Source organism: Mastigoproctus giganteus, chromosome 3 (genome assembly GCF_048544385.1).
Source record: "Mastigoproctus giganteus isolate SK-2022 chromosome 3, ASM4854438v1, whole genome shotgun sequence".
NCBI lineage: Eukaryota > Metazoa > Arthropoda > Arachnida > Uropygi > Thelyphonidae > Mastigoproctus > Mastigoproctus giganteus.
In genome coordinates this window covers 160273815-160288672 of record NC_143577.1, presented here as the reverse complement: position 1 = coordinate 160288672, position 14858 = coordinate 160273815, and the positions used below count along the sequence as shown (strand labels likewise).

Below are 14858 nucleotides of genomic sequence, written 5' to 3'. Positions count from 1 at the left end.
ATCAATTAAATTTATTAATCTTATTAATTTTCATTGTAATCAATTAAATTAATTTAAAGGAAATCATGTCCCAGACTAGAACAGCAAAGCAATGGACAAAAAGTAGCAGGAGTGCTGTGTCTTGGGGAGAACTAAAGAGAGAGCAATTCTCCGGTGCATTATAGCCTAAAAAATGTGCAACTTGTGAAATATTTGCAGACCTTTCTGGAACAGGACATGATATAGCCTAGGAGGAAGTCTTTGTTTGTGCTAAGTGCAAAGAGTGTGAAGAAATTAGGCACCAACTCAGCGTTCTGTTGGGCATCTATGAGAGCATGAAGAGTAAGGTAGATGCCCTTGAAGGAATAAAAAAGGGGCCCATCAAGCTCTCAGCTGCCCAACTCAAAACCAGATCTCACTCCTGTGCATCAGGGAATGCAGGGCAATCTCAAAGGCAGACTGCACTGGTCCCACAGGAGCTAATTATTGTCAGTGACTCTTTTGTCAGGGAAATAGGAAATATATAGTGTAAGAAGGATAGGTGGAACAGGACCAGGGTGTGTCTTTCAGGGAGAAAATTTATGATGTTGCTGACATTGTTGAGCAGATATCATCTCTTAAGGGCACAAAAGGTGGTATTGTTGTACACAATTGGCACTAGACTGAACCAAAACATTATGACCAGCGAGTCATTATGCAAATCGAAGCACTTGCAGGTGAACTACGGTGCATGCGTGGGTCGAGACATGGTATAAAAAACACCTGATACTGAGCTCCGTTAATCAGTGTTACTCTTGTTCTTCAGATGGTAAAGGCAGCGGACTTAAGCGAGTTTGACAAAGAACAAATTGTAATGGCCAGATGACTGGGTCAGAGCATATCCGAAATGACACGGCTGGTGGGATGCTCATGGTTAGTTGTGGTTAGTATCTACGGCTAACGGGAGTAATGTGTCACAACACACAGTACATCGAACCCTGCTGAAAATGGGGCTGCATAGCTGGAGACTGCTCCGAGTGTCCATGTTACCATAGTTCACCAGCGACAGCACCTACAATCAGCATGTGAGCATCACAACTGGACCTTGAGCGATTGGAAGAAGGTCGTCGGATCCAATGAATCACGTTTCCTGTTGCAACGTGTGGATGGCCGGGTACGTGTGCGTCTTTTACCTGGGGAAGTGAGTGCCTGGATGCACCATGGGACGAAAACAAGCCGGTGGCAGCGGTGTCATGCTTTCGGCGATGTTCTGCTGAGATACCCCTGGGTCCAGTCATCCATGTGCAGGGCACCCTGATGTCTACCACCTATCTAAAAGGTCAGAGGAACAACAACGTGACACTACACAACACAAACATGTACCTTACACTTTTTAAAATCTCTGGCCTTCACAGTGTTCTGTGTTTCACAAACAGAGTACACAACAAGGAGATAGGGGAAACCCCTGGGGCCGTTAGACAATGAACACTTTACACTTTACCTAAACATCATTGCTGACCATATACACCCTTTCGTGGCAATGGTCTTCCCCTCTGGCCATGCCATCTTTCAGCAGGATAATGCGCCATGCCACACCACTCAGATTGTTCAAGACTGGTTCGTGGAACATGAGGAAGCCTTCTGGGTATTGCCCTGTCCTCCAAATTCCCCAGACATCAATCCAATCGAGCATCTGTGGTTTGGGTTGGAACATGGACCTTACAGGAGTTAAAGGATCTGCTGGTTATGTGTTGGTACCAGATACCACAAGACACATTTAGAAATCTTGTAGCATCCATGCCTCGCCGGGTACAAACTGTTTTGGCTGCACGTGGAGGACCAACATCATATCAAGTAAGTGGTCATAAAGTTTTGGCTCATCGATGTAAAGGAACCACTAGATGACAGTGATCACAGTGTACTGATTGGGATTTACTTAAAGATGTACCTACCATCAAGGGTAAAGGGATGGGTTTTTACTTTCATATAGGTGACTAGAGTGGTCTCTCTCTCTCAGACAGTTTTTAAATTCTATACAGTGGGACCAATTGATGATGTTACCCACTGCAAATTCTAAATGGGAAGCATTCAAGGAATTAACCTTGGAGGTTACTATTCTTTTTGTTCCAACAAAGAAGTAATATTCAAGCTTTAGCCCTAAATGGATGTCAGATGAACCCTGAGGGATTCTACGAATAACATTAGTCCACAAAGAGCAATGTCAATTGATTACCATTACTACTCTCTGTCTTCTTCTTCCACACAATCATCCCTTTATCCATAGAAGCAACTTGCCCTTAATGCCACATTGCTCCAGTTTGTACAGCAGTCTTTTATGTGCAGCAATATCAAAAGTTTTCCTGAAATCCATGGATATGATATCAAAATTATTTTTTTGCATCCAGTTCCCCCTTGTGGTATTCATTCAAATTGGTCAGACAAAACTTCTTCTTAACGAACCTATGCTTTATCTGAACTATAACTATAGTCTTGTCTAGATGATCCTGCATTACTTCTTTAACCAGTGACTTCATTATTTTCCTTGGAACAGAAGTTAATCTAACAGATCTGTAATTACTCTTGTCACCCATTGATCCTCTTTGTGAATTGGGGGATACATTCGCACATCTATTGCTGTGTGATTTCGAGTTGTCGGGATGTGCCCTACCCCTCTTAGAAGTTCTGAAACGTTTAACTGAAACACCCTGTAGAGTGTTTGTAATCAGTCGACACTGAGTAGATTTCCAAATCTACAGTCCGTGGGGACCTCTCCTGAGTCCAAGGATGCTCTCATAATTATGGCTAAGATTTTGCTTACTTCCTTTGCCGCCTCCTTTAATATAACTGGGTAGATCCCATCTACCCCAGGTGCCTTTCTTATGTTTAACTTCAACAATTTCTCCACTTTGCTCTCAGTTATTAAAAAATTATTTAGCTCTTTGTTAGAGTTTAATGAACTTCTTGCCTCCACTTCCCCACAGAATTTCTCATGTGTGAATGTAGATGCAAAATACATATTCAGTTTGTCAGCTACCTGAGCAGTATCATCAACAGTCAAACCATTGATATCAAGTGGACCAATCAGATTCATCCCCTTCCTTTTAGATTGTATGTAAGTAAATAAGTCTTTACTGTTTTTCTTGCATCTTCAGCCAAAGATTTCTTGTAATCTGCTTTTGATTGCCTAATCTCCTTTGTAACTTGATTACAGACCTTCTTATATCTACCATAGGCTTCTGTGGCATCCCATGCATTTTTCTTTTCACAACTTTTTTGTGAATCCTTTGCTAAGGGTGCAAATGCCACTGACTATGGGAGCAGTAAAAACTACTGCTCCCACAGTCAGTGGCGGATCTTAACAGAAAATGTGCATTATCTCAAAAACGGTTCTCAAAATTTTAGAATTTTGCCGCCATGCAGCCCTCTAGAGACAATGCTGTGTTCTACATACAAGTGCTTCAAAGACTAATAAAGTGCATTTCCCAGACCACAATTGAACATTATCTTTTATACGCCTCTGCTGACTCTTTTCAGAAAATTTTAGAATTGTGTAATAAGTGCATTCAATGAGGTGGTGATTACTTTGAAAAGAAATAAAACCGTTTTTCAGCTCCTTCACTTTGTGTTCTATTTATTGCACTAGTCTGGGAGTTTAATTGCCACACCATGTATATATAGGGTGTTTCAAAAATGATGGTGAATAATTTAAAGGTGAAAAAGTACAAACCAAAATAAGCAAAAAAGTCCCAGTGAACATCAGGCCGCAAATGAACCATTTCTGAGATAATGCACATTTTCTGTTAAGATCCGCCACTGACTGTGGGAGCAGTAGTTTTTACTGCTCCTATAGTCAGTGGCATTTGCACCCTTAGCAAAGGATTCACAAAAAAGTTGTGAATCCTTTGCTAAGGGTGGTTTTATTAAACATAAGATAATACATTTTTAATTTTTCGTTTCAACACCACAGGATTTTACAGATGTTACAGGATATTCTTTCTAACACCCTTTCCTCAACATCAGGTGTTATGCTTCTGGGCCTATCTGCTCGTACTCCGTGTGCGAAGCACCCATGTTCTCTAAGGCATTGATATACCCTGATGAATGTGCACCTGTTGGGTTGCCTTTGGTGGGGAAATGCTTCTTGGTACAAATGTGCAGCCTTGAGTGTGCTGCCGTTGGCTTTACTATACATGAAGTGCATGTCTGTATACTCTTTGTTGCTGTAATCGCTTTCCATGTTAACTATCCTTTGACATGTATGCTGCTACGTCACAGAGCATTAAGAGAGGGGAAATGATGAAGAGAATGAGCATAACCTAACAAACAAACAAGTCAGTGGTGGATCCCAATTCTGTACAGTTCACCTTGTCAGTGGTAGATCCCAACTAGAAATGTGCAATATCTCGAAAACAGTTCACTTAAGAACCCCTGTTTACTAGGCTTTTTTTGCATATTGTAGTCTGTACAGTTCACCTTTAAATTATTGACCATCACTTTTGAAACACCCTGTAGCCCCTGGAATCATGATAAGATAATCCTAGTGCATGTGAAAGATGGTGATGTACGGAGCATATCACAACAAATGAAGTGCAGTACCAAGGCATATCACCACTGCTGAACATAGCCCCTCCGTGGAAGAACACACACACCTCAAATACAACTTTGGAGACAGTTGAATAAGTGGTAATATTAATTTTTATCAAATATTTTGGATCTGATTAAGTGACATAAATATTAATAATCCTTAATTTTACAACAACATTGCTTAAGAAGGAAAACACCATTACTGAAGTATGCTGTTAAGATAAAAAGTTGCCTAACATCCCATTCAGCCATACTAATTCAGTCTGCCATTAGAAATTCTCTAGAGAAATAAACCTAGCATAGTAAAACCAGCTGCTCTTCGCCTTCTTGAACTGATGCAGGTTTGCAATGTTTCCATCTGTTCCATACAGCAGGTAGCAACCTGCACTCAACCACCATGGATTCCTCCTCCTATACCAACCTGTGACACTTACCTCTGCCAATGGGGAAAGAATATTTTGCAAACATCAAATGTCAAACAATTTTGTGCAGTTCACACTCCAAAAAAAATATTGATTTTTTCCCAATTTATACAGATGGTTCTAAATCTAATTCAAAAGTTGGAGCAGCTGCAGTGTTTCTGAATACCACTATTTCAGTATCCCTTCGATCTGAATTAAACTAGCTTTAGAATCCTTGTTCTGATTGTTGTTTAAAATCTGTTATTTACACTGATTACCTCAGCTCAATCTTGGCATTATGTAATTTCTCAGACAAGTTTCACTCTGTTCTTGATGAAATTAGAAACTTATTACTGCAAATTGAAGAATGCCATCAATTGGTTACCTTCTGAAGGATTCCAGCACATTCTGGTATTTTGGGTGATGAAGTAGCTAATAGAGCTGCAAAAAATCTAATGTCAGGGGCTCTCTCTTTCTCTTTGTCTTTCTCTCTTTCTGTGTTTATTCCCCTCGACCTATGGCCGTATTACTTTTCTTATGACAATTGTTCTAAATGAGATGATTGTCAGGCTAGGACAAAATCCGTGCTCTCGGCTATTAAATGCTATTCTAGCACCCAATCGCTGCAGCATCGAATTCGCGTTGTGTTTGAAAGATCGAGTGACCACAGGAAGTCAACTCGATCCCCCCGCAATGACCCCTCTTGGGTTCGAACTGGTTTGAACTGGTGTATTTGATTACCGGCAGAGAGAATGAGACATTGTGTAACACATAACAATATTTATTATCACAAAAGAAAACATGCATACAGATTTACATTCCATCTAATGGGTTTGTGTAGAAGTTAAAATTATGTGTATATATAAGCTTCTAGGTTTCTGTTCAGAACAAGGATATGGTATTTGCTTACAACATACTGGATTCTGGTATCACTGGAACTATTCCTTCAATAGACTTATTATTTGGTTCTAGATTTACAAGCTACAACAATTCAATTCACAAAACACTTCAACATAGAACAAAAACGGTTGGAACGGGAGAACCTTGGGCAAAGTACTTTTGATGTGCTCATCACCTTTAGGCCGTCTTACTTCAGTTCTAATGTGAACAGGTTCATCCCCTCTTGGTTCTTATCTCCCCAGCACTTTTCTGTAAGATTCTGTGTACCAACTACTCTGGGAGAAATTCCCATTTTATTATCAAATTCACAAAGGTTAAATATTTAGGAAGGAAGCATTGAAATGGTATCTGTGTGTGTCATATTCTAAGCTTACATTCGCACAAATGAGATAAGGGCTTACCAGTTAAATCTCTTGCTTCAGGACAGCCGGTGGGACCTCCTCTCCTCCGGTAGAAACTAGGGTGTGGTCTTCTGAGCCATGCTTCCTTTTTGTCTTGATTTCTCCTCGGCCGTTCTTTAGGCTGGAGCGATACACGACTGCAGAACCTTCCCTTCACATCGTTTTGACCCTGGACTTTCGACGGCTAGACGTTCCACTCTCCTGCCAGTCTCTCTGTTGGAAAAGCTAAAAGGTCTCTCCTCCTCTCCTTTCTTGGTGCCTCCCATCTCTTATATACTAACATTATCTCGTTCTACGTCACAGTGATAGAATCATCGTGGAATGTCCATTTCGCAGGGACAACTGAACGTCCCCCCCACGCTGTAGCAATAAATCCCCTTCTAGTACCATCGTGGGCGTGAAAGCGGAGATGTTCTGGCTTTGTTGAACTAGGGCGATGGGGAAAAGCATTATTGGTCTGTACACTCACTCTCCTTTGAAAATAAGTTTCTGCTCTCTTATTGTATTAAAACATAGGTTTCAAATGAATATAGTTTTATGATCTTATCCCACAGATTCCCGAGATATAATTTGCAACAATTGAATGGTTTATTTTGGGTAGACCAAAGAGTTTTAAAGAGGCATCGTTTTTAATAAAGTTTAAAATATCCCAAGACACTGCATTAGCTATTTATCAGAGAATAGATTCCGCCTGATTATTGAGAGATCCTGAAACTCTCGGTCTGACACTAACCACCTTAGATTTAACAAATATCCCTGCTCCAGAATCAGACTATGCACCAATCATAAATGCTGCATGCCTATCAAAATGGACAGAACTATGGCACTCAAACTAATAATGAACTCTTTCAATTTAAACAGGATCCGAAAATTTAGTGCTCCAGTGTCCGCTAATCAAGACGAGAAGAAGTAGTCCTTTCACTGCAAGAATAGGTCATACCCACCTGACCCACCTTCATTTACTCACAGGAAATAAACCACCACAGTGCCCACATTGTTCTTTAAATCTGACTGTTAAATATATTCTCATTGACTACCCTTACCATAAACAAAACAGAATTTCAACCCTGCTATCACTGGTTAATCTTAAACCAATAACGCTTGTATTACTAGCTTGAATGAGTCTCTTTTTTATTTTTTCTTGGTGATCAAGCTGTTTTTCAAAATCACATTCATCAAATTCTGAACTAGAAGAAGAAGGTGATGTGTCAAGCTCAGGGGAGGCCACATAATCTTCGTGCTTTAATCCTGTTATTTTTTCACTTAAATCAAGTAGTGCAGCTTTTCCTTGGTCCACTTGACATCGATGGTTCGACTGTTGATGATCCTGCTCAGATAGCAAACAAACTGAATGAGTATTTTGCATCTACATTCACACGTGAGGAATTATTACAATTTGAAAATGGAAGAAGGTTATCAAATTGTAGCAGTGTGCTTAATGATTTTGTAATAACTGAGAGCAAAGTGGAGGAGAAATTGTTGAAGTTAAACATAAGAAAGGCACCTGGGGTGGATGGGATCTATCCAGTTATTTTAAAGGAGGCGGCAAAGCAACTAAGCAAACCCTTAGCCATAATTATGAGAGCATCCTTGGACTCAGGGGAGGTTCCCATGGACTGGAGATGTGCAAATGTATCCCCAATTCACAAAGGGGGATTGAAGGGTGACATGAGTAATTACAGACCAGTTAGTTTAACTTCTGTTCCAGGTAAAATGATGGAATCACTGGTTAAAGATGCATTACAGGATTATCTAGACAAGACTGCAACAATAATTCAGACACAGCATGGGTTTATTAAAGGAAAGTCTTGTCTGACAAATTTGATTGGTTATTATGTGGTTACAAAGGAACTGGAAAATCTAAAAGAAAATCTAAGTAAATGATATCAAAATAATTTTGATATCATTTACTTAGATTTCAGGAAAGCTTTTGACACTGTTGCGCCTGGAAGACTACTGTACAAATTGGAGCAGAATGGTGTTAAGGGTAAATTGCTACAATGGATAAAAGGATGGTTGAGTGAGAGAAGACAGAGGGTGGTAATCAATGGGTGCTGCTCTTTGATGAATAATGTTATTAGCGGAGTCCCACAGGGTTTGGTGTTGGGTCCACTCTTGTACACTTGCTTTCTTGCATCACATGCCACTACTACTACTACAAATCCAATCATATTATGAAAATGTAAAATTGGTTATTTTATTGATTTCATGATTTTTTTAATATTTAGTTGCCTCTTTGAATATACACCGATGAGCCAAAACATTATGACCAGCAAGTCATTATGCAAATTGAAGCAACTGCAGGTGAACTACGGCACGTGTGCGGGTCAAGACATGGCATAAAAAACACCTGATACTGAGCTCCATTAATCAGTGTTACTCTTGTCCTTCAGATGGGAAAGGCAGCAGACTTAAGCGAGTTTGACAAAGGCCAAATTGTAATGGCCAGATGACTGGGTCAGAGCATATCCGAAATGGCAAGGCTGGTGGGATGCTCACGGTCAGCCATGGTTAGTACCTACTGAAAGTGGTCTGAGGAGGGAAACCCATGAACTGCTGGTGAGGTGTTGGACGACCACAGCTCATCGATGTTCGAGGTGAGCGAAGGCTCTCCCTGATGGTATGTGGCAACAGGAGGGCGACTGTGGGGGTAACTCGCCGGTAATTGGAATGCTGGTGACGGGAGTAATGTGTCACAACACACACAGTACATCAAACCCTGCTGAAAATGGGGCTGCGTAGCCGCAGCCCCATTTTCAGCAGGTGCCCATTCTCCAAGTGCCCATGCTAACCACGGTTCACTGGCGACAGCACCTACAGTGGGCACACGAGTATTTAAACTGTACCTTGAGTGATTGGAAGAAGGTCGTCTTATCCGATGAATCACTGTTGCACCACGTGGATGGCCGAGTATGTGTGTGTCGTTTAACTGGGGTGATGGTGCCTGGATGCAACATGGGACAAAAACAAGCTGGTGGTGGTGGTGTCATGCTTTGGGCGACGTTCTGCTGGGATACCCTGGGTCAAGTCATCCATATGCCAGGTACTCTGATGTCTACCACCAACCTAAACATCATTGCTGATCAGGTACACGCTTTCATGGCAGCAGTCTTCCTCTCTGGCGGTGCCGTCTTTCAGCAGGATAATGCACCATGCCACACGCCTGGATTGTTTGAGACTGGTTTGCAGAACATGAGGAAGACTTCTAGGTATTGCACTGGCCTCCAAAATCCCCCAGACATCAATCCCATCAGCATCTGTGTTTGTGTTGGAACAGCAATGCCGATATGTGGTGTCTCAACCATGGACCTTAGAGGAGTTAAAGGATCTGCTGGTTATGTGTTGATACCACAAGACACATTTAGAAATCTTGTAGCTTCCATGCCTCGCCGGGTACGAGTTGTTTTGGCTGCTCGTGGAGGACCAACATAATATTAGGTAGGTGGTCATAATGTTTTGGCTCATCGGTGTATTTATATATGTACATAAATATATATTTATATGAATAATTTACAATCATTAACAAATAGCTTAGGTGTTGCACTCCATTGCTTTCTCTCTTGCTTCAGGTGGTGTTGCTACTCAGATTAGGCTTGCTGATGAAAAGGAATGGGATGATACCACTGATGATGATGATGCAGGAAAAAATGAATATATTTCTATCGATTGCGAGGCATTAGCATCTGCTATGCAGTGCATTCCTTTCCATAAGAGGTTGGAAATTTCTGATGATGTATTTATGGTAAATAGATTATTTTCTTTTATGTTAGAAAGAAATTCATAAATTAATGTTATTAAACTGAAATTGTTTATTATTTGTGGCCACAATTCTATATTGAAATAAAAAACCTAAGCAATGAATGTAATACAAGTGGACTTAGTTATCAGAGATTAATGGGACCACGACTTTCTTGGATAATAGAAACTCAACACACAGGACAGGAGGTTGCCTGTACAAAATATGGTGTTGTACAGGCAACCTCTGTATAACATGGTATTTCTACGACATGGTTTTGCTCTAACATGATTGATAAATTGTGGCAAATCCTCTCACAACACGGTACTTATATAACACGGTTTCGCTCTAACATGGTTAGAGAATTGTGGCAAACCTCATATAACACAGTATTTTCGAACTTTTGTGCCGGGAAAATCCTGCTATTATGTTTGATGTAATTTTTCAACATTTCCATCCTCTTTTGTGAATACCTGCTGTCGTTATGCAAAAAAATTATTGGGAAATTCCCGTGTTAGGTTCTGTGCTATTGAACTTGTGCTTGTTTGAGATCATAAAAAATTGACTTCAAAGCATGCACTTCGTGATTTTTAAGGTTTTCATAAGGTTATTTTGATTTTTATTTGATTGTTTATAAATTTTTCTGGGTATGTGTTACTAAACTTTGTTGTTAAGAACCTTATTGGAATAATTTCTTTGTTGTGAATTAAATTCCAGCCCTAAATTATGCCTAAAGAAAGTAAAAAAAGCACTGCTCAAAAGAAACTTTATTTCTCTAGAATCAAAGTTACAAATTTTGGATTGTCTTAAAAAAAGGAGAAAGGTATCATACGTTACAAAAAAGTTTAAATTTAAATGAAGCAACAATCTGGATCATAAAGAAAATTAACAGAAAATTAGAACTGCTGTTGCTGCAGGACCTTTCCACAAATATGACAGCTCGTCCTTGAGTGCCAATAATTTAGAAAATGCAAAAAGCACTCAGTATTTGGATTGATGATAGCAGTTAAAAATGGATCCCATCAGACAGCAATGTTGTAATTAAACAAAATGCACTAAAATTTATAACCATTTAAAAGAAAATGGAGAATATTCTGTTAACTCGAAGTTTGTTGCCAATAAAGATTGGTTTGAGTGATTTAAAAACCACTTATTACATAAGAATTCAAGGGGAAAATGCATTGGCTGATAATGAAGCTGCCAAGAAGTATGCAGAGGAATTTCAAAAAATTATTGAAAAGCAACGATACACATCACATCAAGTTTTCAATGTCGATGAGACAGGTCTTTGGTGGGAAAAAAATGCCCAACAGAATGTTTATTTCAAAAAAAGAAAAAAACTGCGCCAGGTTTTAAGACACCAATGGATCGTGTAATGTTACTTATGTGCAATAACACATCAGGAGCTTACATGATAAAACCTATAGTTTATAGATCCTCTAATCCTCGTTCAATGAAAGGTGTAAATTAAAACATGTTATCAGTATACTGGAAAGCAAATAAAAAAGCTTGGATAACTGCCGATTTGTTTAAAGAATGGTTTCTAAATTGTTTTGTGCCAGCTGTTGAAAACTATTTAAAGTGGACAAATCTAGATTTTAACGTTTTACTACTATTTTATAACGTGCCGTGCCAGCCAAAAGATTTAAGTCATCCAAACTTTGAAGTAATGTTCTTACCTAATACAACTTCTTTAATTCAGCCATTAGATCAAGGCTACCTTTAAAACTCATTACATCAGAAAATTGTTACAATGGAATTTGGAAAAAATTGATTCTGAATCTATTGAAGTGATAGAGGCATGGAAACATTTTTCAATTGTGGACTGTATTGGAATCATAGCTTTATCACTCAAAGAAGTAAAACCGTCAACGTTAAATGCGTGTTGATAAAATATATGGCCAGAGTTAGGTCGTTCAGGAAATACGATCGAACCAGTAGAAAATGGAATCAGTGCGATAATAAAACTTAAGTCAGTAGGAGGGGAAGGTTTTGATGATATGACTACTGAAGATGCTCAAGAATTACTGGTAGAAAAAGAGGCTGGCAAAGCGGATTTGGTGGAAATGACATTGGCAGTAAACCAAATCAGTTCAGAGGATCATAGCGCAGATAAATTCTGATGCTCCAAATTTTACACTAAAAAGCATAAGGGAAGGCATAAATTTTTCCAAGAAATTCGAATCTTATTTTTTAATGCAGATCCTTCAACTGTGAAATGAGCACAAAGTTCAAAGGGAGCTTCAAACATACTTACCATGAAATTTACAAAGATCTATCTAGCAAAAGCAAACAAACCCAGATTACTAATTTTTTAAAGAGAGCAAAAGATACACAAAATCTAGATGCTGCAGAAGAAAGTTCAGAAGGCGAAGATATTCTGCAACAGAGAAAACGTTCTCATTTGATTGTGTTTAGCACTGATGAAGATGAAGAAAATTAATGGACATACATTGAGTATGTGTTGGAACCCGAAAGATGGTGAACTATGCCTGGTCGGGCCGAAGCCAGAGGAAACTCTGGTGGAGGTCCGCAGCGGTTCTGATGTGCAAATTGATTGTCAGACCCGGTATAGGAGTGAAGACTAATCGAACCATCTAGTAGCTGGTTTCCCTCAGGATAGCTTCCACTCAAGGGAATCAGTCTCATCGGGTAAAGCAAATGATTAGAGGCCTTGGGGCTGAAACAACCTCAACCCATTCTCAAACTTTAAATGGGTGAGAAGTCCGGCTTGCTTGACTCGAAACCTGGACGAAAGGATGTGAGTGCCCAGTGGGCCACTTTTGGTAAGCAGAACTGGTGCTGTGGGATGAACCAAAAGCCACGTTATGGCACCTGATGCTTAACAAATGTCTTACAAATGGTATCACAGTTTGTAAGACATTTGTTAAGTTATTACTATTTTTAATAAAAACTTAGTTTCTGGTAATTATAAATAAAAATGGTGTAATTTTGTTAGCTTTTGGAATGTAACCCTCCCTTTATGTACTGGTTTAGTCCCATACAACATGGTTTCGCACTATACGAGATTTTACAGGAACCTAACTACCATGTTATATAAGGGTTACCTGTATTTATTTATTATGTGCAGCAATTGCAATAAGATGTATGCACATACAAATAGCTTTGGCAAGAGACCAGAATTGTGATTAGTGGAGTTGGGAGAACGGTAGAGACAACAGATGAATTTGACACAATGAGGTAGAGAGAGTTTAAGCCAGAGAAGATCAAAGAGAGGAGATTCCAAATTGCCAAGTCTCTGACAGGGAATATCAGAACGGACATATGCATAATTAATGATTCATCTCTAACAGAGTCTCTCCACTCGCTTTCTCATAGACTTACTGTTTCTGCTGCATGCCTCTTCTACAGATACTCCATGGGCACTGTTCATCTGAATTGGCTTCTATAATTCCTGCTCTCTCTTTCAAAACAGTCCGAACACGTGCCGCCACCAGCCAACATCCATTTACTGTCCAACTTCAAACCCACAGAACCAACTTTTCATCTTCCTCATTTATTCATTCAACTGCCGTTTTCTGGAACAACCTTCCTTCATACATATTTCCTGAAAATTACAATCTACAGAAGTTCAAGTCCAATGTCAACAAATATCTTCTTTTGTCTTCTCAACCTCCAACCCAAGCACGGTACTAAGTACTATAGGTTCTAATACCTCTCGTGTTTGGGGTTCTCATAAAAAAAAAAAAAAAAAATACGAAGAAATTTTTAGCCTTTTATTTTATTTTATTTATGTACAATATAGGTACTAAACTATATATTAAAATAGCAAATTTGTAACTTTACTTTTTTTTGCAATATTTAATAAAACTGTTTAATAGGTTTACATATTTGAGGGAATGCATTCTGTGTGCTGTAATTTTGGGAATGTTGAGAAGCAGTCCCAGAATTAATTTTTAGCCAACATAAAATTTGGTTAAAAATTAAAATTCCAATTTTTAATTAAAAATTTGGAATTCATACCTAAAAGTAAACACTTTTGGGCCAGACTGTAAATCAGAACAAACCTTAAAAGTTTATCATTCCATATACATAAACTAACCTCCAAAGCCAAAAAGAACAATTAAAACTGTATAGTAGGTATATGGCTTTACACTACCCTTTACTTTGTGCAGTTAACAATAAACAAAAAATATTGTTGCATTAATAAGTGTGCCAATATTGAGCATTTGCTAATTTCATATGCTATTATTTTTACAGCACTCATTCATTGATTGCTTAACACGTTTGCTGCTGCTCACATTTGAGAGAGTGCATTCCATGCACCATTAGTTAAATTTATAATATCCTAGATTTTCAATATTACAAAAGGAATTTTCTCTGTTCCTTTCAGTTTCGTTTGTAATGTCCCAGACTGGATCACAGCTATCTTTAGGGAAAAACTGTTATACAGCCCTAATGGTAGCAAAATTTTATCATGATGAAATTTTATCAATAGAGAATTCAATGTGCATGGGGTTTCATTTGTCATATTCTAGATATTTGATTATTTAAGATTTTATTATTATTATCATTAGTAGTAGTATTAATAGTAATACAAGTAATGGCATAAATAAGCTTATAAAGCATCAGCCAAAAAAAAAAAAAAAAAAAGCTGACAAGCTGACACATATGTCCATCCACTTCAGTAACTTACTAGTTCTTCTTTGAATTTATTTGAGCTGCTCATTTCCACAACAACAGATGGGAGTTTGCTCCAAATCAATCATCTGCTGGTTAAAGTCGAACCTCCACACATCTATCCTGCAACCATCCTTCCTCATTTTGAATTTATGCTCACTTGTGTATTCTCAGCAAGAGGAAGGGTGCCATCAGCATTCAGCTAGCACATTCCATTCCATTTAAAGCCTTAAACAC

General features: G+C 38.8%; 1 protein-coding gene across 1 annotated transcript in view; it reads left to right on the top strand.

Moving 5' to 3' along the window:
* Positions 1–14858, top strand: part of LOC150088365 (uncharacterized) — an 87297-nt gene that overhangs the window by 29526 nt on the left and 42913 nt on the right. Inside the window, exon 3 of the mRNA XM_090370744.1 lies at positions 9814–9986. Within this exon, the coding sequence (XP_090226870.1) occupies positions 9814–9986 (173 nt within the window). The remainder of the gene's footprint in view (positions 1–9813; positions 9987–14858) is intronic.